Source organism: Muscardinus avellanarius (genome assembly GCF_963383645.1).
Source record: "Muscardinus avellanarius genome assembly, chromosome: 13".
NCBI lineage: Eukaryota > Metazoa > Chordata > Mammalia > Rodentia > Gliridae > Muscardinus > Muscardinus avellanarius.
In genome coordinates, this window is record NC_137799.1 from 22,582,980 (window position 1) to 22,607,466 (window position 24,487).

The following is a 24,487-nucleotide window of genomic DNA, read 5'->3' on the forward strand; positions in this document are numbered from 1 at the left end:
TTTGAAAAGACTAAGTTGCTGAGACTGGCTTTGAACCTGTGACTCTCCTGTCTCAGCCTCCAAATACTGGGATTACAAGCATATGCCACTACAACTGGCTAAAATGAAACAACTTTTTAAAAAGCCAGAGAAGTATCTCATCAATCTGTGGAGACCCAGTTTCAAAATAAAAATGAAACAGGGCTGGGGGTGTAGCTCAGAGGTAGAATGGCCCGGGTTCAATCCCCAGCAACACACACACACACACACACACACACACACACACGAAGCAGAAGCTCTAAGGCCTCATTCAGCCTTTCAGGTCTTACCCACTCCCACCCCACCTAGCTTGAGGTTAGAGCTTGGAGTGCTTGCCTTTGTTCTAGGAACAGTATCTGAACAGGAAGTTTGAGACAAGAAGAGATTTCACATGAAGATTGGGATTTTTCAGCCTTTCTTAAAATATCTGCTCCGGGCATCCTGGGACCACATTCCCGCATGGCCGTAAGTGGCTGAGGCAGAGGACAAGTTGTTCCTGAATCTTGGACTGTTTCCCTCGTGCTTACTGACCCCAGCCAGCCTTACTCTGTAGCCTCCTCCTGTGGTTCCCAAGAAAATGGACAGGGCTCTGGCTCTCATCCTTCTTGGACCCAGACCTGCTTACCCCAGCCCTGGTAAGATTGCTTTTGAAGACTTCCAGGACAGATTTGAAGTTTGAAACAGGAAGGGTTTGCCCTTTGTCCCAGTGATGTCTCCAGGTTCATTTTGCTAGGCCAAGTTTCCATGCGTTTATTTATTTTTCTCTTTCTCTCTCTCTCTCTCTCTTTCTCTCTCTTTTTTTTTTTAATGGTACTGGGTATTGGATACCCAGGAGCATTCTACCTTTGAGCTACACCTCCAGCTTCATTTTATTTATTTTTTTATTTTGAAACATGGTCTCACTAGGTTGGTGAGAGTTTCACTATTTGCTGAGGCTGTCCTCGAACCTGCAATCCTCCTGTCTCAGCTGTGTTTGAGGGTTATGGAAGACTAGGCCAGCGTACAGTATATAGTCAGTTACCCACAAAGATTGTGCGAGAAATCCTTAAATCTTTTGAAACCTTTAATAATGTTCATGTTCTCTAAAGTGGACCCACTTCCTTTCTCTGGCTTGCAGCACTCACCCTGGGTCTGTACTTTAAATCAGAGGGGCCATCAGGTGGGGCTCTAGTGAGCCGCAGTAAGGATACCATTTTTCCTCGTTATCACATATGGGCAGAGATACCCATGGGTGTGCTGCAGTTAGGTTTCCTAAGAATAGGATCCCTCCATCTTCCGAGTGCCAAAGCAGGACCTGGGGAGAAGACTTGTCAGAGTCCCAGGCCAGAGTCTTCTGTCCAGCAGCAGCGGCCACCGCCAGCTGACAGGGCTTCTAAATCCCTTCTGCATTATCCTTGTGTACTACAAAAATAGTCTCCTGTGCTGTATCATGAAAAAGGTTGATAAGTACTGATCTTCAGTATCAGTGCTGAAGGTTAAAGCTTCAGCCAAGGCTTCTCCACAGAGAGTCATCTCCACACATGAGAAGTGGAGGCAGGGGGCTGAAGTACTTCTCCAAAAACCACCACACCCACCTAGTCACCTGTTCATCTGTTCTCACCAAATAATGACCGCATGCTCACCATTGCTCCTGGCACCACGCTGGCTACCAGAGATAAGGTGACAGACACCCTCAGAAGACAGATGCATGGAAGACTTGGGAGACTAACCTGCAGGGAGCAGCAAGTTCCTGCAGATGCCCAGTCCTGAAGCATACCCATCACTGCCATCTGGGCACCGGCCCTATTTCTCCTAGAAACATCACGTGTGTCGTTTGGGGAAAAGAGTACTAAGTAGAAACATGGCCTGACCTGAGAGGGTGGTAGGGAGCTGGAGCTGGCCTCCCTATGGCCAGAAGTCAGTGGACAATGGAAATGGTCTGGTCAGCCACAGCGAAGACGGGGAAGAGGGGCCCCGGGAAGGCGGTGTGGTAGGTGTAGAGCACGCTGCCCGAGGCCGGCTCGTAGAAGAGCAGCTCTTGTGCCTGCAAGTCCAGCAGCACGCCCAGCTGGGCCGGGCACCGCAGCAGCCCAAGGGGCTCGTGCTGCCCGTTGTGTGAGAATCGGAACTCCTGATCGTAGCGGGAGAAGACCCAGGAGTAGGCATTGTGGCCCAGGCGGCAGTCACTGCCAGAACCCTTGCGGGGCAGCTGGCCTGAAGCCACACCCACTTTGTAGGCGCAACTGTTCTGCACATTCACCGTCCAGGCGTGGAGCCCGGTCTGGAAGGAGGTGGTGGCCAGGGCATTGGGCCAGTGGTCAAAGCGCTCTGGGTCATCTGCACAGGCCTTGGACTTCTTGGCACTGAAGGTCAGGGTCCTCCGGTCATCTGACAGTTGCAGGAAGGGGTTGACAGTCCTCTCGTCAATACGTACATCCTCCGTGCCTGCAGAAAGACTATTCAGCATGGTCCAGGCCCTCCCCCTGAGCCTCACCTGGTCCCACAAGTAGTAAAGGGCTTCCTCCCGCTCACTGGCCATGAGACCTCAGACAAGCCATTTACTCTCTCTGGGTCTCATTTTCCTCAACACTAAAATAGGTATCAAGTAAGATGTAATCACAGGGTGGTCATAAGAATCAAATGGAACGACCCATGGAAAGTGCCTAGTATATAAGGGCTTGTTGAGCTGTAGCTTGGATAACAGTGGCTATGATTAGCCCAAGACCTTCATCTGTAAACGCTGATAGTAATAAGGCCCAGAGAGAAGTGGCTTGCCCAAGGTTCTGAGGGTCAAGTGAAGACCCAGCATTTTGTTCCCACATCGAGTGCTGGTTGTACTGCTTTTTAGCCAGGTATGCCTATCACCTCCAGTCTGACTTAGCCTGGGGACAGAGCCCCTGACTCTATCTCTGAGCTAAACCCCATCCTTTTTATTTTTTATTTTTGTGATACTGAGGATTGGACCCACAGGCATTCGACCTCTGAGCTACACCCCCAGCCCTATTTTATTCTTTATTTTAAAACAAGGTCTCACTAAGTAGTAGAAGATCTCACCAAGTTGCTGAGACTGGCTGTGAATTGCAGTCCTCCTACTTCAGCCTCCCAAGTACTGCGATTACAGGTATGTGCCACCACGCCCAGCTTTATTATATATATATATATATATATATATATATATATATATATATATATATATATATTTTAAACAGAGTCTAAATTGCTGGCGATTTTGCTGTATTGCTGAGGCTGGCTTAAAAAACCTGCAACCCTCTATCTCAGCCTCCCAAGAACAGAGATTACCGGCATGTGCCACCATACCTGACAGTTCATTAAACAGATTGCTGATAAACCAGATGTGATCTGATACTAGAATAAAGTACAGACAAGCTATTGCTTATACCAAAATTTTAAAGATAATATGCAGAGGATGGGTTAAAATCGTAAGTGATTCAATCTACTAACCAAAACTTTCCATGAATTATGTAAAGATTACCACTGGGAATGAGTATGAAAGCTTCTATCCAGCCTAATGGAAGCCTGCTTTGAGAACCCCCATGCTTAGTGTGAATTCCTAGAGGCAAGAGACTGGGCCAAGCTCACTTTGATGCCGCAGCCTGCAATAAAGGGCCAGGCCCAATGTCTGTTAAGTGAGTAGATGAGGCAAATCCAGGCAGCTTCATTCCAGGTCTTGATGTCCTCCAGTTGGCCATCCATTATACTTTCTTAAAGAGAAACCAGGTGTGGTGGCACATACCAGTACTTGGCTGAGACAGGAGGATCGCAGGTTCAAGGACAGCCCAGCAAGTAGTGAGACTCTCATCAGCCTAGCAAGACCTTATTTCAAAATAAAAATAAAAAATAGGGCTAGGGATGTAGGTCAGAAGTAGAATGCCTCCAGCTGAGCATGGTAGCGCACACTTGTAATCCCAATATTTGGGTGGTTGAGACAGGAGGACTGCAGGTTTGAAGCCAGCCTCAAAAACAGGCCTTCTGCAACTTAGTGAGACTGTTTCCAAACAAGAAATAAAATATGACTGGGGGTTTATCTCAGAGGTAGAATGTCTCTGGGTTCAATTTGCAATGCGAAGAAGAAGGAGGAGGAGGAGGAGGAGAACGACGACAGTCTTGGTAGTAGAAGAATGCCTCTGTGTTCAATTCTCAGTACCACGAAAAAAGAGAGAGAGAGAGAGAGAGAGAGAGAGAGAGAGAGAGAGAGAGAGAGAGAGAGAGAGAGAAGCTGGGCGTGGTGACGCACACTTGTAATCCCTGTGCTTGGGAGGCAGAGACAGGAGGATCGCGCAGGTTTGAAGCCAGCTGTGCGCACTGGCTTAGGAGATCCTGTTTCCAAATAAAAATGTAAGAATAGATCTGGGAGTGTAGCCCGGAGGTAGAAGGGCTTCCCAGAATCCCAGTACCACCAAAAAAAAAAAAAAAAAAGAAAGAGAGAAACCTAAGGTTTCCAATACATCATAATAAGCTGCCTACAAAGGGCAGGGGATAAGGAAAACATGATTTTTTAGGGGCAAGATTAATTAAGCCCCAACCATAGAACAGATGGGTCTGCAAACAGGAAGAATTGGCCCGGCCCGAGTCCTGGTCCCACGGAGCAGCCTGCCCCCACATCACCAGTTGCCTAAGCTACCACCCCAGCAGCACTGGCACCCACTGTGACCCAGCAGCGCACACACTCCCGCTGGCTCCGGAGGGTGCTGGGCTCTGGGGGCTCCTAACCTGAGAGAGACCCGAGAGCTGCCGTCGCCCAGAGTCGGGTCAGTAGTGGACTCCAAGTGCACTTCTCGTTGAAGTTTAATTTTTCTGACTCCTGGGGATCCAAAATGCCCTCTGCTTCCTCAGCCCTTAGGTAGGAAAAACAAACAAACAAACAAGAAATGAGACAGAGATTCAGGAAAGTTCTGGAAGTGTATCTGATACATATGGGATGAGAGGAGGAGGACAGAAGTGAAATCCTCCTCCTACCAGGTTGTCGCTGAGATTGGCAAATAACTCCACAGAGGGGCCACGAAAGGGGCTTGAGACGGAAGGAAAGGTGGGCGTTTCCCTCTTGCCTCCTGCAAGCCTGAATTCCAGCAAAGCACATGGACAATGCGCAGACTGGGGGCCCCGTGCTCTGTGGAGGGAGTGATTCGTGAGCGAGCCTTAGTCGTTGGTAGCAGAGCTGGGACCAGGACCTGGGCCATGGAACCCCCGTGTGGAAGGCAGCATTTTCACGCCAACATCCTGACCAGAACACATATCACCTCCTCCAAAACCCACTGCAGAAAGGAAATTTCCCTTGGTTTGGTCAGAAGGTGTAGCCTTGCTGGGCATAATGACACATGCGTGCAGTCAAAGTACTTGGGAAACACAGGAGGATCACAGGTTCAAGGCCAGCCTCAGCGACTCAGCCAGACCCCACTAAGGTCCCGAGGTTGGCCTTGAGCCCACAGTCCTCCTGTGTCAGTCTCCCAAGTGTGGGATTACAGGTGTGTGCCAGAGGAACGGCTTATCTCACTTGACAGGGGAAAGCGAAGATTCAGGGAAGGCACTCAGCTGAAAGGGGGGGCTGGATTCAAATCTGGCTTCCATGCAAAAGTAGAACAAGCCCAGGAAAGAGCCCAGGCAAAATTTAACGTAAGATTTTCCTTGACCTGAAATGAAATCCCAAAGGAATCTAGAGTGACGTGGAGATTTACCTCAGAGCTTTGCAGCCCTCTGACCTGGTTCTCAGAAAGAACCTTTCCACCATTTCTAATCCTAAAGATGGCTCTGAGGTCATTCGGAGAGTGTACACCCGCTCTCCCCTGACGGATATGAGATCTTTGCAAGTTTGCCACTGACTGTCCTCGCCTGGGAGGAACACGGTGAAGGGAGCCTTAGTAACGCTGAGTGTGAGCAGGGCGTGGTGGCACACACCTGTAATCCCAGTACTTGGAAGGCCGAGACAGGGTTGCAGGTTTGAAGCCAGCCTCAGCAACTTAGAGAGATCCTGTTTAAAAATAAAAATAAGATAGAAGTGTAGCTTGGAAGTAGAATGTCCCCAGGTTTAACCCCTAGTACAACCAATAAATAAATAAATAAATAAATAAATAAATAAATAAATACATAGATACATAAATAAATCAAAAGAAATGCTGAGTGGGCTCTGGTTAACAAAGGCTCTTTGTGATCGCAGGGAATCTGTCACCATCTTCTTAGAGCACAGTAGCTCTGTCCAGAGAAGCCCCAGCCAACAGGTGAGGTGGATACAGAAGCCAGCATCAACAGTGCTGAGCATTCATCCCACATGCAATAGAGATGACAGAGAAACCTCCCAGGCTGCCACATGGCAGAGAATAGGAAACTCCTGGCCCCAAAGGGCTGGAAGGAAAATAAGGCTGAAACACCGCAGGGCCCTGCCGCCACTGCCAGGTCAGAGCTGAGCCCAGCCCGGGATGCAGAAACACCGCCAGGGCCAGCAACGGCATTTCTGATTACAAGTGTGTGCCAGAGGAACAGCTTATCTCACTTGACAGGGAAGAGCAAAGATTCAGACAAGAGAGTGTCCAGCTACAAGGGGAACAAAAGGGGTGCCTTTGGAACACAGCACTGTGAGAGTACACACCCACAGCCTGAGCACACGAAGAGCTACAGGCAAATTCTGAACTCGACTAGTAAGTCTGTTAATGGTAGTATGGGCTTAGCAGTTCCCAGATGATTTCAGGGATATACTGAGAAACTGAGCAAAAGAATAAATATATTGATGTTGCTGGGAGCCAGAGTTCTCACTCTAAAAGAAGAAAGATACCTCAGGTATGGTGGTGCATGCCTGTAATCCCGGTACTTGGGAGGCTGAGACAGGAGGATCACAGGTTCACGGCCATCCTCCAAAAATTAGTGAGGCCCTCTGCAACCTGTTTCAAAATTAAAAACCAAATAAGGGCTGGAAGTCTACCTGAGAGGTAGAATGCCCCTGGGTTCTATCCCCAGCACCAAAAATAAAACAAAACAAAACAGAAAAAAGGAAGAAGAAAAAGAAGAAAAGAATGGGGAGAAAGACAAACATAGAATGGGGGCAGGCAAAGAAAAAACACCTCATGGTGCTAGATTGGAATTGGGGTTGTGATGCAAAGTTATATATGACAGTTACATATATACACCTAGCTCTGCCTGCTGTCCACGGAGGAGGCCTGGAAGCAATGTCATATCAGTAGCGATGACGATGCTTAATCCCCAGATTGTAGCTTCTAAATATTTCTCCCCATTAAAATGAACTAAGATCTTTGGGGAAATAACCGATTCTGGGACAGTGGCAGGAAAAGAACAGATTGATTCTGGGATATCTTCCTGTGCTAGAGAAAATGCTTAAAGAAGAATAGGGATTTGTCAAAAAACAGCATAGAGTTCAGCTTGAAGAGGCTCTGATTGACCAAATGTGGGCTAATCGGAACATCAGAATTAACAAAGTCAACCAGACATGGTAGAGCACTTGTAATCCCAGTACTTGGAAGGCTGAGATAGGAAGATCATAATATCAAAGCTAGCAGGGCAATTTAGCAAGATTTGGTCTCAAAATAAATAAATAAATAAATAAATAGGGCTGGAAGTGTAGTTCTGTGGTATAAAACCCTTGGAATCAATCCCCAGTAAATAATAATAATAATAATTAATAATAATAATAATAATTGCAATAATAGGCTACTGCATTGAATGAAACAGGAACCCATGTGTCTGTATTGATAACAAATAAGTGAATGAACGAATAAGCACACAGGAATAATTTATTCAGGAATTATCCATGGATGCTAAAACGATTAGGTAGAAGTTTGAAGGGAATGATGTATAAAGAAAGTAACTCCTCTCAGCTCATTATTTATACAAAGGAAAAGGTAATTCTATAGAAGAAAACTGGTAAATGTCACTTCAGACATCACCTTACACAGTGATTAAGATGAACTGGGCAGAGCAGTGCACACTTGTAATCCCAGTAGTTGGGAGGCTGAGACAGGAGGACCGCAGGTTGGCAGCCAGCCTCAGCAATTCAGTGAGACCCTCTACAACTTAGTGAGACCCTGTTTCAAAATAAAAAATAGAGCCGGGCGTGGTGGCGCACGCTTGTAATCCCCGCGCTTGGGAGGCGGAGACAGGAGGATCGCGCAGGTTCGAAGCCAGCCTGGCGTAAGAGACCCTGTTTCAAAAATATAAAATAGGTCTGGGAGTGTAGCCCGGAGGAAGAAGGGCTTCCAGGAACCCCAGTACCACAAAAAAAATAATAATAATAAAACAAAATAAAAAATAGAGCTGGCAATATAGCTTGGAGGTAGAATGCCTCTGGGTTTCATCCCTGGTACTACATCCCAAGCCAAGTGTGGCACAATCTGTAACCCCAGTACTTGGGAGGCTAAGACCAGAAGATCACCTTCTCTTCAAGGTTCAAGGCCAGCCTCTGCAATTTAGCAAGACCCTCAACAAATTAGTGAGACCTTGTTTCAAAATAAAAAATGAGGTTGGCATGGTAGTGCCCACTTGTAATCCTAGTACTTAAGAGGTGGAGACAGGAGCATTGCAGGTTCATGGCCAGCCTCAGCTACTTAGTGAGGCCCTCCATAACTTATTAAGACCCTGTTTCAAAATAAATAATAAAAAATAGGGCTGGGGGTATAGCTCAGAGATAGAATGCCCCTGAGTTCAATAAAAAGTACCAAAAAGCCGGGCATTGGTGGCGCATGCTTGTAATCCCAGCACTTATGAGACTGAGACAGAAGAATTGCACAGGTTTGAAGCCAGCCTCAGCTACTTAGTGAGGCTCTCAGCAACTTAGTGAGACCGTTTCCAAATAAAGTATAAAATAGGCCTGAGGGTGTAGCCCGGAGGTAGAAAAGCCCCTGGGTTCCAGCCCCTGTACCACAAAATAAATAAATAAATAAATAAATAAATAAATAAATAAATAATAAAGTACCAAAAATTAATTTAAAAAATAAGCCATGGGCTTTATTATATGTCTACAATCCTAGTCCTTGGGAGGCTGAGACAAGAAGATCACAAGTTCAATGTCAGTTTGAGTAACTTAGCAAGACCCTGTCTCAAAATAAAACAAAACAGGGCTGGGGATGTAACTCAGAGGTAGAACTCTCTAGGTTCAAACCCCAGTACAATATTATACACACACACACACACACACACACACACACACACACACACACACACACATATATAGTGCTGAGACAGGAAGATTGCAGGTTCAAGGACAACTTCAGCAATTTAGCAAGATCCTTAGCAACTTATCAAGACCCTGCTTCAAAATAAAAAAAAATAAGAAAGGCTGGAGGTATTGCTTGGAGGCAGAATGCCCTTAGGTTTAATCTCCAGTACTAAAAAAAAGTTAAGGACAACTCGCAACTTTCAAATATAGATAGACTGTATATCAGATAATAGTGTTATATGTTAAATTTCTGGAATTTTATACTGGAGTTATTTAAGAAAATGTCTTTGTGCTTAGGAAATACATGCATTAATATTTAAGTCCATACTTTCTGCAACATATCCTCAAATAGGCCAGAAAAAACAAGTAAATATATATATATTTGTGCAACTGAGATCTAATCATGCTTTCCAAATAAAATATTTAAAAAATAGGTCTGGGAGTATAGACCAGCCAGGCGTGGTGGCACACACTTGTAATCCCTGCACTTGGGAGACTAAGACAGGAGGATCGTGCAGGTTTGAAGCCAGCCTCCACTGGCTTAAGAGACCCTGTCTTCAAATAAGAAATATAAAATAGGCACAGGGCGTGGTGGCGCACGCTTGTCATCCCCGCACTTGGGAGGCGGAGACAGGAGGATCAGGCAGGTTCGAAGCCAGCCCCGCGTGCTGGCTTAGGAGACCCTGTTTCCAAATAAAAATGTAAAAATAGGTCTGGGAGTGTAGCCTGGAGGTAGAAGGGCTTCCAGGAACCCCAGTACCACAAAAAAAAAAAAAAAGAAAAAAAGAAAGAAAAGAAAAAAGAAAAAAGAAAGAAAAAAAAGTATAGCCTAGAGGTAGTAAAGCCCCTGGGTTCCACCCCCCAGTACCACACACACACAAAAATATATATGTATCCATGTATATATGTGTACACATATATATGTATAGCTCAGATGTAGAGCACTTTGCCGAGAGTGCAAGAGGCCCTGCAAAAACATTTATTTATTGATTGATTTAATTTTACAGTATACTACAGCCCGATTTTTAATGTTTTATTTTGAAATTGGGTCTCACTAAGTAAAAAGTTTCTCTGGCCACAATCCTGACACCCCAAGCACTATTTTTTTACTCTATTTTGAAAAAGGGTCTCACTGAGTTGCAGAGGGCCTCACTAAGTAGCTGAGGCTGTCCATGAACTGCGATCCTCCTGTCTCAGCCTCCCAAGTGCTGGGATTACAAGCGTGCGCCACCATACTTGGTTGTCTCAGACTTTCAAGTCCTGGGCTTACAGATGTGTGCCACCACACCCAGCACACAAAAAAATTATTTATTTGTTGTTTATTTATTTATTTATTTATTATTTTTATTTATTTTTTGGCGGTACTGAGGATGCAACCCAGGGGCATTCTACCTCCGAGCTACACCCTCAGCCCTATATTTTATTCTTTATTTTGAAACAGGGTCTCACTGAATTGCAAAGAGCCTCACTAAGTAGCTGAGGCTGTCCACAGACCGTGATCCTCCTGTCTAAGCCTCCCAAATGCTGGGATTACAAGTATGCACCACCATGCCCGGCTATAAAAACATATTTAAAAAGCTCACTGCAAGGCTCTGGCTAATAAGTATCTGTTTCTGTTTTGTTTTCCTTCTGTGTGGGCTATGAAGTAGTCACCCAGGCCAGGGGCAGGAACACCCCTGACCACCAAGCCAGGCTCCAGGGAATCATTCTCCCGTGTGCCCTGTACTTTCTCCCAAGAGCAGGAGGGCCTGAGGATACTGCACTGGGAAGAGGCCTCGGGGTCTTAATAACCGGCCAAGCAAATCATGGGACCATACTCACCTCTCGAAAATCTCCTCTTCTTTCTGCTGTGAAAAAAGAAAACAAAGTCAGGCTTGGCACCAAACCTGGTGGGCAGTCAAGACTTGAAGGGCACTTTTAACCGTAGAGAGCTCCGTGTGGATCCAAACTCTGGAACCCAAGCCCCCGCTCCTTCCTTGAGGCCAGGACAAAGCTTTAGAAGCTGCTTTCACACACACCCATGCCACATGCTCAGAATGAAACTCTACTATCTCTGCCCCAGGGCATCCTGGACCACTTCAAAACCATCCCCCATTTCCCCACACATGCCCCCATGAAGACTGTCAGCTCCAGGAAGGCTGAGACTTTGTGGGTCTTCTATTGAGAATGTGCTCCATGCGGAGAAGCTGCCAGGGCAGTCATGGAAACCGCCTACGTGAAGTGCAGCGGACAGCTCAGTTGATCCAGTCTTCTTCCCTGGGCTTGGCCTTTTTACTCCACTGCCACCCTGTCTCCTTAAGACTGGAGGCGCCTGTTTATCTATGAAACACTTTGAAGGGCTAGGTACCAAATATTAACGGTGCTCATTTCTGGCAGTATTAAAGATGAACTCTACTTCCATATCGGAGCCCTGGTCAGGTCTTCAGTAGAGCACATTCTCTGCTCTACACACTTCTCAATTTTCTCCCCACTTGCTTTAACATGGTTATTACGGAGTTTTGCTTTTGTTTTTGTTCATTGATATTATTTGTTTTGTTTATGTGTGAGAAGGGATGTACTGGGAATTGAACCCAAAGGAATTCTACCTCTCAACTTCACCTCCAGCCATTTTCTTTTCTTTTTCTTAAACAGCCTTACTAAATTATTGTGCACTGGGCTCAAACTTGCAATCCTCCTGTCTCGGCCTGCAAAGTGCTCGGACTATAGGTGTGCAACACTGTGCCTGACTTAACACGGCTATTCTTACCACTTCTCAGTCACTTCACCAGGGCCTTCCCTCCTCCTAGCCTGGAGGCTCCCTCCCTAGCTCTGAGGGATTTCCTCTGCCATACCACATATCCTCGAATGCTGTCATTGGCAGTTAATGCGTTTGTCTCCTTTGTGCGGCTGGGAGCAGCTGGGAGCTGTATCCTGTACCTCTGCCCCTTTACACGATGCCTAGCACATAGTAGGCATTCAGTAAGCACTTGCTCTCTACTGAAAGAACATAGCTCTTAGGTGCCCTCTCCCAAACCCATATAATTTTTTTTTTTTTTTTGGTGGTACTGGAGGTGGAACTCAGAGGCTTTCTACCTCCAGGCTATACTCCCAGACCTATTTTATATTTTATTTGGAAACAGGGTCTCACTAAGTTGCTAAGAGCCTCACTAAGTAGCTGAGGCTGGCTTTGAACTTGTGCGATCCTCCTGTCTCAGCCTCCCAAGCGCGGGGATTACAAGCATGCGCCACCATGCCTGGCCGAAACCCATATAATTTGATTTCCCTGACTCATGTTCAAGAAGAAAGTATTCAGTGATCCTTGTTATAGCACGGTAAGGACGACCACTCAGGACCACGAGATGGGTATAGGAACCACTGTAGCAGGGAAGAAATTGGGCTTGAAGGGGAATTTATAGCCAAGGAACACCATGAGGGTCAGTGAATGGAAAATGATTAAGAAGAAACATCAGGGATAAGGGAGATTCTGGCTAACCCAACCTAACAGGATTCTCTCACTAAAGACAAGCCAGGGTTGTCAGACATCACCTAAGGGAGGGTAGAGGATGAGGGCCCTGATCAGCTCTGGAAAATGATTAAAAATTAAAAATGGGAGGAGGGCAGAGTTTTTAGCTAAACTGACTGATCAGAATTCTTTTCGAGCCAGGTGTGATGGCGCACGTTTGTAATCCCTGCACTTGGGAGGCGGAGACAGGAGGATCGCGCTGGTTCAGAGCCAGCCTCGCGGGCTTAAGAGACCCTGTTTCCAAATTTAAAAAAATATAAAATAGGTCTGCCAGGCATGGTGGCGCACGCTTGTAATCCCCGCGCTTGGGAGGCAGAGACAGGATCGCGCAGGTTCGAAGCCAGCCTTGCAGGCTTAAGAGACCCTGTTTCCACATTTAAAAAGTATAAAAATAGGTCTGGGAGTGTAGCCTGTGGGATTGTAGCCAGAGGTAGAAGGGCTTCCAGGAACTCCAGTACCACCAAAAAAAAAAAAAAAAAAAATTATATATATATATATATATATATATATATATATAGTCTGAGAGTATAGCCCAAAGGTAGAAGGGCTTCCAGAAACCCCAGTACCAACACCAAAAAAAAAAAAAAAAGAAAGAAAAAGAATTCTTTTCACTAAAAACAAAACTAGATTTTACAAGGAAGTACCCAGATGGGCAGACTAAAGTTTGGCCAAGCAAGGAATCTTTGTCACCCGTCCCTGCTCCAAATTCACTTCGCCACCCACCTCTGAACACCCATGAACACCATCGATGTTTTCAGACTTCACCTGTCTGACTTACAATCAGCTGGAGATCGTCCAGATGGGTGAGCATGCCCACCAGGCCCGTGCGGATGGTGTCGAGCTTCTGCAGCGCCTCCGCCCAGTGGACCCGCTGTGTGAGGATGCTCTGGTGGGCCCGCTCCTCTTCCCCGTGCACCCGCTCTAGTAACCGCTGCTCCTCGCTCTCACATAGATTCCTCACCAGACTCAGCCGCTGGATAACCACTTCCCTCGCCGCACTAGCCGTGCTCTGACAAGGGAGAAAATGAAGAGTTGGGTCAAGCATGGTGGTGCACTCTTGTAATCCCAGGACTTGAGAGGCTGAGACAGGACGATCATAGATTCAAGGCCAGCCTCAGCAACTTAACTAAGACACTCAGCAACTAAATAAGATCACGTGTTTCATAAAAAGGGGGCGAGGGCTAGGGGTGTAGGTCAGAGGAAGAATGCCCCTGCATTCCATCCCCATACCAAAAAAAAAAAAAAAAAAATGGGGCTAGAAGTGTAGCTTGACCGTAGACTGCCTCTGAGTTCAACCTCTAGTACAAATTAAAGCAACAACCTTAACTAAGGCAGTGCCAGATCTCCCTCGGGTATTTAGGGCAATGTGCAGAAGGGAACTCATAGCCCCTGCCCCAAAGTGCATAGTAGAGAGTAAGGACACAGCAGGGCGATGAGTCCACTGACCAAAGGATGGGCAGAGGGATGTGGCGTCAGAAGATCTGGGTCATAGAACTAACTCTGTCAGGAGCAGTGTGGCTTTAGTCAAGTCAGTTAACCTCATTGGACCCATTTCCCCATCTGTAAACAGGGATGCTACTGCCACCTACTGCCTAAGACTGTCCTAAAGAACACTCATCCTCAAAGCCCCTAAGTAATTGTACAGTTCTGGGGCTGAACACAAAATAATTAGATGGTGAAAGAATGCTGCCCTTCTCCATGATTTACCCCAAGATATCCAAGAAAGATATTTTCTAGGAGAGTCTCTGCAACCAGTCTGGTACCAGGAACAACCCCACTCCATCTGGATGGTAAAATCTCAGTCTCAGAGAGATGGGACACCATCCTCCCTGGACTTCCAACTTTGTTAGTAGCGCAAGGAGTCTGTGCAGTTGAGAAGGGACCCTAGACTTGTCCAAGGCCCTCGGGATAGGCTCCTATCCTGGGGGAGGACACAGCACAGGGGAAAAGGGGTGAATTACCACAGCTCTCTGGTTCTTCCCTGGCAGGACCTCAGCCATATATTTGGTGATGCCGGCACTCTGTAACTGCAGCCGCTCACACTGGTCCACAATCTTGTTCTGCAACACAAACAACACTTAAGGTATTTCTATCCATGCATACAAGCCGTTCATTCATTCCAGCAATTTTTCTCTTTTACCCCAGCTTAGACATTCACGCCTATAGTCATATCCCAGACCCCTGCATCATCAAAAAGCAACACCGCTTCCACACTCCTCACACCAGAGAGCCCACGTCTTGCCCACCACGTCCCGTCCTCCTGGTCAGATGAGGCCGCCCGTCCACTGGTCTCGGCACTTCTCCCCTTTTGAGAACCTCACTTCCTTTTTTCTCCCCAATCCCACGGCCCATCACTATAATTATGTCCTCACATATGCTCTCAACCCTCCTTCACGCCCAGCTCCCTCACTCTCCACACCTGCTCCGGAGCTTCCCCACCCAAGGTATCCGCATCTGCCGAACAGCACCGCCAGTCAGCAACCTGTGGCCCAGACCGCAAACACCCCGGAGATTCTCTCCAACCCGCATCTAGCCCGTGAGCAGGTCCGATGATACCGACCTCATACCGACTTCTAAAGTCTCCCTCTCTTTCCTCACCACCTCCGGTCCCCCCCCGCCCCTATTATTCTGCCCAGATGGCCACCATGTCACACAGGAGCCCGGCTAGAGCCTCAAAGCCTGGCTTCCGTTCTCAACCTCCTCCCTCCCCCTTAGCCACAATCACCACCGCTGTTGTGTGCTTTCTTTGTTGGTGGTAGTGGTGCTGGAGTTTGAATCCAAGGGCATCCTACCTCTGATCTACACCGCAGCCCTTTTTATTTTGAAACAGGGTCTCACTCAGTTGCTGAGGCTGGCCTCAAACCTGCACTCCTCCAGTCTCAGCCTCTCAAGTACTGGGATTACAAGGATGGAGGATTATAAGGGCGTGGGGTTACACTGCACCTGGCTGCCACAGCCACCTTTTGTAAGGAGAGAGGTTAGGCCACGCCTTGCTCAACATCTTCAGTGGCTTTCTAATACACTCACAGTAAGATCAACCTTCTTACCTCCACCAAGGATCCCTGTCTGAGGGGATCCTGCCTGTCTCCAATGTCACCTCCGACTACACATGGACCTTCTTTCTGTTCCTTAAAGACCCCACACTTGTCCTCATCTCAGTGCCTTTGCACCTGCTGTTCCTTCTTTCTCCAGCAGTAGCCTCTGCATGTGAGTGACTTGTTCCTTCATTCCATCCAGATGTCACCTCTCAGAGAAACCTTTCCTTTTGGGGGTGGGGGGGGATGGAACCCAGGGGCGTTGTACCTCCGAGCTACACCCCCAGCCCTATATTTTAGTCTTTTTATTTTTATTTATTTATTTATTGATTAATGGTACTCGGGGTAGAACCCAGGGGCTTTCTACCTCCGGGCTATACTCCCAGACCTATTTTATATTTTTATTTGGAAACAGGGTCTCACTAAGTTGCTGAGAGCCTCACTAAGTAGCTGAGGCTGGCTTTGAACCCATGCGATCCTCCTGTCTCAGCCTCCCAAGTGCGGGAATTATAAGCACGTGCCACCATGCCCAGCGATGGGCAGGTTTTCAATGAGTGAAAAAGAGGACCCAAAAGGGAAGCAGAAGGATTGTAGGTTGATGGCCAGCTGGGATTACAAGTGTGAGCCACCAAGCACGGCTCCACCTGTTTTTTTTTTTTTTTGTTTTTTTGTTTTTTTTTTTTTTTTTTTTTGGTGGTACTGGGGGTGGAACCCAAAGGCTTTCTACCTCCGGGCCATACTCCCAGACCTTTTTAATATTTTATTTGGAATCAGGGTCTCACTAAGTTGCTGAAAGCCTCACTAAGTAGCTGAGGCTGGCTTTGAACCTGTGCGATCCTCCTGTCTCAGCCTCCCAAGTGCGGGGATTACAAGCGTGTGCCACCACGACTGGCTCATCTTTTTATTTTTTGAAACAGGGTCTCACTGAGTTGCGAAGGGCCTGACTAGGTAGCTGAGACTGTCTGAGAGCTGTGATCCTCCGGTCTCCGCCTCCCAAATGCCGGGATTACGAGCGTGCGCCACCACGCCCAGCAGAGAAATCTTTCTTGACACTCCTTGTCCCGATACTCTACTTTGGTTTTATTTATTTTTTCTCTCACTTGGACCTTTAACTCTGACAATATATTGTACGCATACTTTTTAAGGCATCTGTCCCCCATCACTAGAACCTAAGCACCTTGACTTTGGCCCGTTCCCTGTGTCCTACGACCTAGACAGGAGCTCCTGAACAAAAAGGGCCCTAAGTCAATATTTGTTGAATGAACCAACACCCACCGCCTTGAGAACCAGAGGGCCAGCAGTTCACAGCTCACAAACTACTAGCATCAACCATGGGGACAGGGGAGAATTTTAGATATAAGGTAACTGAGGCTCTGGAAAAACAGTGAGGGCCCTGCTGTTCTACTCCCATTTCTTCAGGTAACAGCTGGAGCCCTCCCAAGCAAGAGTCCCTTCATTATTTACCCTCAGAGTTCCTATCAATAAAAAGGCCACCTCTTCCAGGAAGCCCTTGTGACTCTTTCCTCCCACAGGTAGGAATCAGTCCGACACTTCGCGGGTCCAAACGCAAAGCCTGTAGAATTGAACATTGACTCAGGAAGCTGTGAGCGCCATACACCACAAGTCTGAGGGAACCGAGACCAGGTTCTAAACAGCTACCGGGCAGGAATCCAGAAGGTCACAGAGTAGTGGAACTGGTCCTGGTTTTGCCCAGTCCAGTAACAATCTTGCCCTGGAGTGAAATTTCTTTGCTGGAGGGATAGAGCTAGGACTGTGCTAAAAACATTGTCCTCTCTAAACTGGAAGGGGTGAGGGGGGGACTTGCCCTCCCCCACCCCATCCAGGCAAAAGAGATGAACATGCCCCAAGGTTTGAGAGGGGCCGGGGGTTCAGGGGACGTGCCCTAGGCCAGAGTTCATTCTCAGATAAGGACAGGCCCATCACCCTGCCCACTCTAAACCCCTTCCACACTCAGATATCCCCTGATGGCTACTGTTTAAGGTTTCATGAGATTCTCAGACCCGTGAGCGTCACTTCCTCCCGCTAACCACAGAAATGGAGAGGTGGTTTCCTCTTCATAGTCAATGAATGCACCCCCTGCCTTGGGTCCCTGGACATTAGTAACCTGGGGAGAGTTACTGCCTACTCTGGGCCTTAGTTTCCTCCTCTGTAAAATGGGAGTAGGACTATCACTTCAAAGGCTTGGTCTGGATGACAGTGATATAAGTGCTTTGGAATTTGCAAAGTTCCTCTCCATCACCCAAGCAGTTTGTAACACATTATTCAAGTTTATTTTCATTATCACTATTGGTGTTTTTTGTTTGGTTTGGTTTGGTTTGTGGTACTGGGGATTGAACCCAGGGGCACTGTACCTCCAACCTATACCCTCAACCCTATTTGATTCTTTATTTTGAAACAGGGTCTCACTAAGTTGCAGAGGGCCTCACAAGTTCTGAGGCTGGTCAGGAACCTGTGATCCTCCTGTCTCAGCCTCTCAAGTACTAGGATTACAAGTGTGCGCCACCACGCCATCGCCACTGTTGACGGGAAGCCAACCAGGATCGTTGGGGTGTTGCTGAATAACTGACCCCCGTCTGGCCCCAGCACCCTGTGAGGCGTGATCATTACAGTACAGTTTAAATAGGCAAAGTCCCCAGAGAAGGGCCCTAGGCGCTCACAGAGCTGAACAGCAGGGTGGGGTTGGGAGAATCGAATTGCAAGGAAATCCCCCTGGACCAAGGTTAGGGTGGGTGGGAGGAGGCAGGAAACACCAAGGTGCCCTGACTCTCCAATCTCAGCAGCTCAGGGAGGGATGGTGACAGGAAGGTGACCAGCATGCAGTGGGGCTGAAAGTGGAGGTGAGCAGCAACCTCCAGTGAAAGGGAACCGCCAGGTATCCTCCCGCCCTCTCCAGGTCTAACAAGCTTGAAGTGCAGCCAAGCCCAGTCCTGGAAGGGAAGACCACCTCCCTGGGAACCGCAGAAGGAGAGGGGGGCCTGAATGAGGACTTATCAGAGATCAGCTAAAAAAAAAAAAAAAAAAAAAAAGTGCGATTACTCTCCCCAGCTTCAAATGAAAACACTGAGGCTCAGGGAGTTAATGACTCACCGGGATTGACAGGAGGGGGTGGGATTCGAACTCGGGTCACCCTGACTCCGGAGGCCACGCCTTTAAACGCCTTGATCAACAAGCCAAGCCACCGAGGCAGCCCCACCCAGGTCTCCCGGTCTCCGCGGACCCCGCCAGGCGCCGCCTCGGTCCGCGCCCCCGCCTTCCCCGCCCGCGCCCGCTCACCCGCAGCTCCTCGGCGCGCTCCTCCACCCGGCGGACGCGGTGGCCCCGGCAGCGGCCGCCCTGCCCCGTGCAGGTGGCGCACACGGGCCGCCGCTCCGAGCCGCAGAACCAGCCGAGAGCCTGGCCGTGCTCCGGGCACAGCGGGCCCGGCTCCGACCCCGGCCCCGGCTGCGGCCCCGCGCCCTCCGCGGACATGGCCGAGGTCCGCGCCGCGCGCTCCACCTGTCGCAGGTGCTGCGGGGCGGGGCCTCCCTGACCACGCCCCTCCTTGCCACGCCCCGCTCCTCCTTCCGCCCCCGCCCGCCCGGCAGTCTTTTGGAGTCTTTGCTGAATTAAACCGCGTTGTACGCGTTTTGAAAATATAACAAACAAGCCAGGTGTGGTGGCGCACGCTTGTGATCCCAATACTTGGTAGCTGAGACAGGAGATTGGCAGGTTCCTGGCCAGCCTCAGGTTTGATCCCAGCACTGTGTGTGTGTGTGTGTGTGTGTGTGTGTGTGTGCATCACAAAACACCAAACAGTAATCTGACTGTAGGAAACTTTATTGAGTACGTATTAAGTGCCAGGCTTTTGGCTTTTGCTAAGCGCTTTACAAGCAGTCTATCCTGTAATGCTTACAAAGCCGCCACCACCACCACCTGTATTTTTTTGTACTGGGTATTGAACCCAGGGACATTCTATCTCCAAACTACATTCTCAGCCCTTTTTATTTTTTTTATTTCGAAACAGTGTCTCACTAGATTGATGAGGCTGGCCTCAAACCTGTGATCTCTCTGTCTCAACCGCACAAGTACCGGGATCACAGGCATAGGCCACCTGTCTTGCTGCAGTAGTCCTTTTTGGAAGGCAGTTTAGGCAAAGAGCTGAAAAATAGGCTGGTGTCAGATTGCTGGCTCAAATCCCTCTTAGCCATTCAGTGGCCTGGGTTCCAAGTGGTAATGAAAAGACCCGCCTCATGGACTTGGCCTTAGAAGCAAATGAGTTAAAACAGCTTTAGCAATGCCAGGCATGTTGTGACACAGCCAGTGATCCCAGTGACTATGGGGGCTGAGGCAGAAGAACCTCGATTTAATGAGCACCTGCCTCAAAATAAAAAAGGCTGAGAATACAGCCGGTGGTACAGCGCTTACTTAGCCTGTGCGAGGTCCTGGGTTACATCTCTAGTATAAAAACAAAAAACTAGCCGGGCGTGGTGGCGCACGCTTGTAATCCCCGTGCTTGGGAGGCAGAGACAGGAGGATCGCGCAGGTTCGAAGCCAGCCTCGTGCGCTGGCTTAGGAGACCCTGTTTCCAAATAAAAATGTAAAAAATTAGGTCTGGGAGTGTAGCCCGGAGGTAGAAGGGCTTCCAGGAACCCCAGTACCACCAAAAATAAAAAATTAAAAAAAATTTTTAAACAAAAAACAAAAAACGACACACACATAGTATAAAACAATATCTGGCACACAGCAGGTGCAGGTGCCAAGCATCTGCTAATAGTAGTGGAGAGTACTATAAGATTCCTATTTTTATGGAAGTTAAGAAACTTGCTGAGGGTCACAGTTACTAATTAATGGCAATGAGATTAAAACCCAGGCAGTCCGACTTAAATGACTATGATGAATTCTTTTTTAATTGCACATTACATACATACTGAGACCCAGTGAGAATCCTCTAGGGTGGATTTTCTCAAACTATGGTATTTGCATCCAAATTTTTTGAATTTCGATATTTTTTAATTGGCACAGATATTTATTTTAAAGAAAATTGAAATATGCAAATAGGCTGTGGAAGAAAAACCCACCTGACCCCTCCAGAAAGAACTGCTAAACCTGAGGACTGTGTCTCTGAGATGGCTGCTCCACGCCACCCCCAGGATCTGACTGTCTTCTGGGGACCCCATCCAATCAGCCTGGGCATACAAGAAAGGTAGTGCTGCTCCCTGTGTCCAAACTGATGGGGATTAAGCCTATATTTATTGTTTATAAGAGCTGTATTAATTGCTAATAAGAATAAGCTTTCACACTTAGGCAAAACAATAAAATCCCTTTCTCTGCCTCTAAGCTTTCAGCCAAGGAGCTGCAGCCAACACTGACCTCGGTCAGCTAAAAGTTAGCTGTTAGCCCAGCTAAACATGGAATGTTAAAACAAACACTAAATTCTCACAGTAGTTTAAATTAGGGTCAAGAGAACCCTCTATTAATTACCAAGCACACAAAAGAGTTATAGCCCAAAGTCTGCATACTTTAAAGACAAGCTCACATAATAAATAACTTCTAGCAGATAGATATAAAATGGCTTAAAAACTCCCCAAGGATGCAGGAAGATGGTACAGGCCTCCTCCGAAGTGGGCACATACCATGTGACCCCTGACCTTGTTAACTGAGTAACACATCTTGCACATCTTGGTCATAAATCTAACAAGAAAGGCTAACACCATGGAGATAATTGGTGGGTCTGGGCCTGCATTAGGTCAGGGGGAGGTGAAAAGACCATTGTCCAAGCAGGATGGGAAAGAGGAGATGATGAATTCTTATAAAAACTGTTCTAATGTTAAAAACCTCAGTGACTTATTTTCAAATTACTCCACTGCACCTCAAAAGCAGTGCTTCCTGTCTCCCTTTCTTTCTGCCTTTATAATAATAAAAATTGTTTAAAGCCGGGTGTGGTGGCGCACGCTTGTAATCCCCGCGCTTGGGAGGCAGAGAGAGGAGGATCGCGCAGGTTCGAAGCCAGCCACATGCGCTGGCTTAGGAGACCCTGTTTCCAAATAAAAATGTAAAAATGGGTCTGGGAAGCCCGGAAGTAGAAGGGCTTCCAGGATCCCCAGTACCACCAAAAAAAAAAAAAAAAAAAAAAAAAATTGTTTAAGCTTACAGCAAAAAGAGTTCTGGTTATTCTTTTCTAAAACAGCTAAGAGCAAGAACCCACGGCTACATCTCACACCGGTACAGTTTTGCTGTCCCATTGGAACACAAACTCCACCTAAGGAGGTCTTGGCAGAGAGCTGAGCAGACAACTTGGCCCAAAGGAGAAGGGCCCAGGCCTGGAGCGCTGGTGAGTTCTCGGAGCTCATCATGCCTGGACGCAGGTAGAAGCAAAAGCTAGAAGAGATGCCTTCCATCCCCAGGTTCCTGAGGCTCAGACAGCTCTACCCTTAGGCCCCTCTAAGCCATCACTCCCCAAAGAGGATAGATAGAACCCTTCTCTTATCAGGCCCCATAGCTTTAGCCCCTGAGGTATAAGGGCAACTAACAGCTACCTAGAGCAATATGGAGTGGAAGTCATCTTCCAGATGGACACTTGTCCCCCCAAATAGACAGATATTACATCCTGTGAATAGAGAGAACACAGAGGGGAAGATAAGGGTATCAGTTCCGTCTAGCTACGACACTATGGTACAGTGGTCAGATTGCTCCATCTTTCCCTCCTGTCTGCGTTTCCTCATCTCTACCACGGGGGTGATAATGTCAGTGTGTAGCTCTCAGAGGCAGGCTGCCCTTAAGAACCAAGTGAGATCTTATCTATGGAGTGCTTACTTAGCTTGAGACTTTGACATACAGAAGGGATAATGTGTGTGTTTTATTGGACATAAGAGGATCTGTAAATGTAGCAGGTTGCGAGGTAAGATGTGCGAGGGTTCTTTGGAGAAGCGTTTCCGTGTTCCTGGTGTCAAAAGAAGCTTTCCAGTGAGTCCCAGTGGGAGGGTGATGGCCTCGTAACACCTCCTCCTGGGCAGGAATGGAAATGGGCCATGGTAATTAGAGATGGTGGTTAGAGTTTTTGTTGTTCTAAGGAGGAGGAAGCTGTGGGTCCTTGGGGAAAGCTGGGCCTCTTCCTTGGGTGCAGACCTAGGACAATTAGTGGCCTTAGGCAGGCCAGGTACAGAGAGCTGCAGCAAAATCATCATGAGATGTGCTTCTGGGCAGAGGGACTAGCAAATTGAAAGGGCTGCGAGGGGAATGGATTTACTTTTAGAAGCAGAGTTTAGCCGGGCGTGGCGGCACACGCTTGTAATCCCCGTGCTTGGGAGGCAGAGACAGGAGGATCGCGCAGGTTCGAAGCCAGCCACGCGCGCTGGCTTAGGAGACCCTGTTTCCAAATAAAAAATATAAAAATAGGTCTGGGAGTGTAGCCCGGAGGTAGAAGGGCTTCCAGGAACCCCAGTACCACCAAAAAATAAAAAATTAAAAAAAAAAAAGAAGCAGAGTTTGTTTCACCATTCATGGGCAACCAGAGAATCAGCCCCTTCCTGAAGAGTAGAGCAAGCCCTGCCGGACACAGGGCCTCACTAGGCCCAAGACACTCAGCAACTCCCAGACTGGCTTTCAAGCTTTATGAAATTCACATCACTGGAGGTGGGGGCAGGAGATGGAGGCTGGTAATGAAGACTTTCTAGTAAGACTCCCATCCATTAAGTCAGGGGCAGGGAGCTAGGAATCTGCATTTCTAGCAATTGTACCATGATTAGGATGCAAATGACCCTCTGAACTCAACAGTGCCCTAAGAGGTAGTTACCTTTATTAGGTGGGATAGCAAGTCAGAGGGGAAAGAAGGCAGGGAGGCAGGGAGGTGCACACTCGTAATTCCAGTACTTGGGAGGCTGAGATAGGAGAATCACAGGTTCCTGGCCAGTCTCAGCAACTTAGTGAGGCCTTCCATGACTTAGTGAGACCTTGTTTAACAATGAAATAAGGCTAGGGGTGTAGCTCAGAGGTTAAATGCTGCTGGATTCAAGCCCCAGTAAAGCAGAGAGAGAGAGAGAGAGAGAGAGAGAGAGAGAGAGAGAGAGAGAGAGAGAGAGAGAGAGAGAACTCATAATAAAGTCTTTTGTTGTTGCTGTTTCAGTTTCCGCAAAATTTATGAGTCCATTGTTTTGGACTAGGCTCTCACAGACCCCAACAGAACAGACCAAAATGGAGCTGCTCTTGCCCAGGTCAAAGTTGCACATTACCAAAATGAAACTTGAAGAGTTCGAGATTTACCCACCTTCCCAAATAACGGAGAATACACAAGGGATGTAATTCCAAGCAGGGTTTATTGCTGCAGCATGTTCCTCACCGGCAAGGGGCCTTCCCGGATCGACGGCACTCACCCATGGGGAGGGGGAGTCAGTCGTGGTCCGGCGGCCCCTAGCCTCTGGTTCCCTCTAACTTTATAGCCGGAGTAGGGGGTGGGCACACACACCAGAGCCCGCCAAGGAGAAGCCCCCGAAAGATACATTCAATCAATTAAACTGGTAAACAGGTACAACCACTAAGTTTAAAGCAATCACACATCCATTTGAATTACAGCAAATGGTTTCACAGAGCTGCCTCCCCACGTCATTGCCCGCCAAGGGTCTCCTTTGTCTTCCCTATGGGTGGATGTGCGCCAGTGCTTCAGGAGCCGCCCCTAGCTGGCAAATGTTTCCCGTCAGATAACTTTTATGGCTTCCAACATTCCTTCCGTATCACCCCTGTCTGAAACAAATGGCTATCTCCTCTGCTTGGACAAACGGC

At 47.8% G+C, this 24,487-nt stretch overlaps 1 protein-coding gene across 1 annotated transcript; it reads right to left on the reverse strand.

Moving 5' to 3' along the window:
* Positions 1–1,915: 1,915 nt before the first annotated feature.
* On the reverse strand, positions 1,916–19,201 carry BSPRY (B-box and SPRY domain containing; the record flags this gene model as incomplete). The annotated part of the gene is made up of 6 exons (XM_080709553.1): positions 1,916–2,442; positions 4,729–4,853; positions 10,997–11,022; positions 13,456–13,686; positions 14,639–14,737; positions 19,007–19,201. The coding sequence occupies 6 exons, from the start codon at positions 19,199–19,201 to the stop codon at positions 1,916–1,918; spliced, it is 1,203 nt and encodes a 400-aa protein (XP_080565679.1).
* Positions 19,202–24,487: the final 5,286 nt, after the last annotated feature.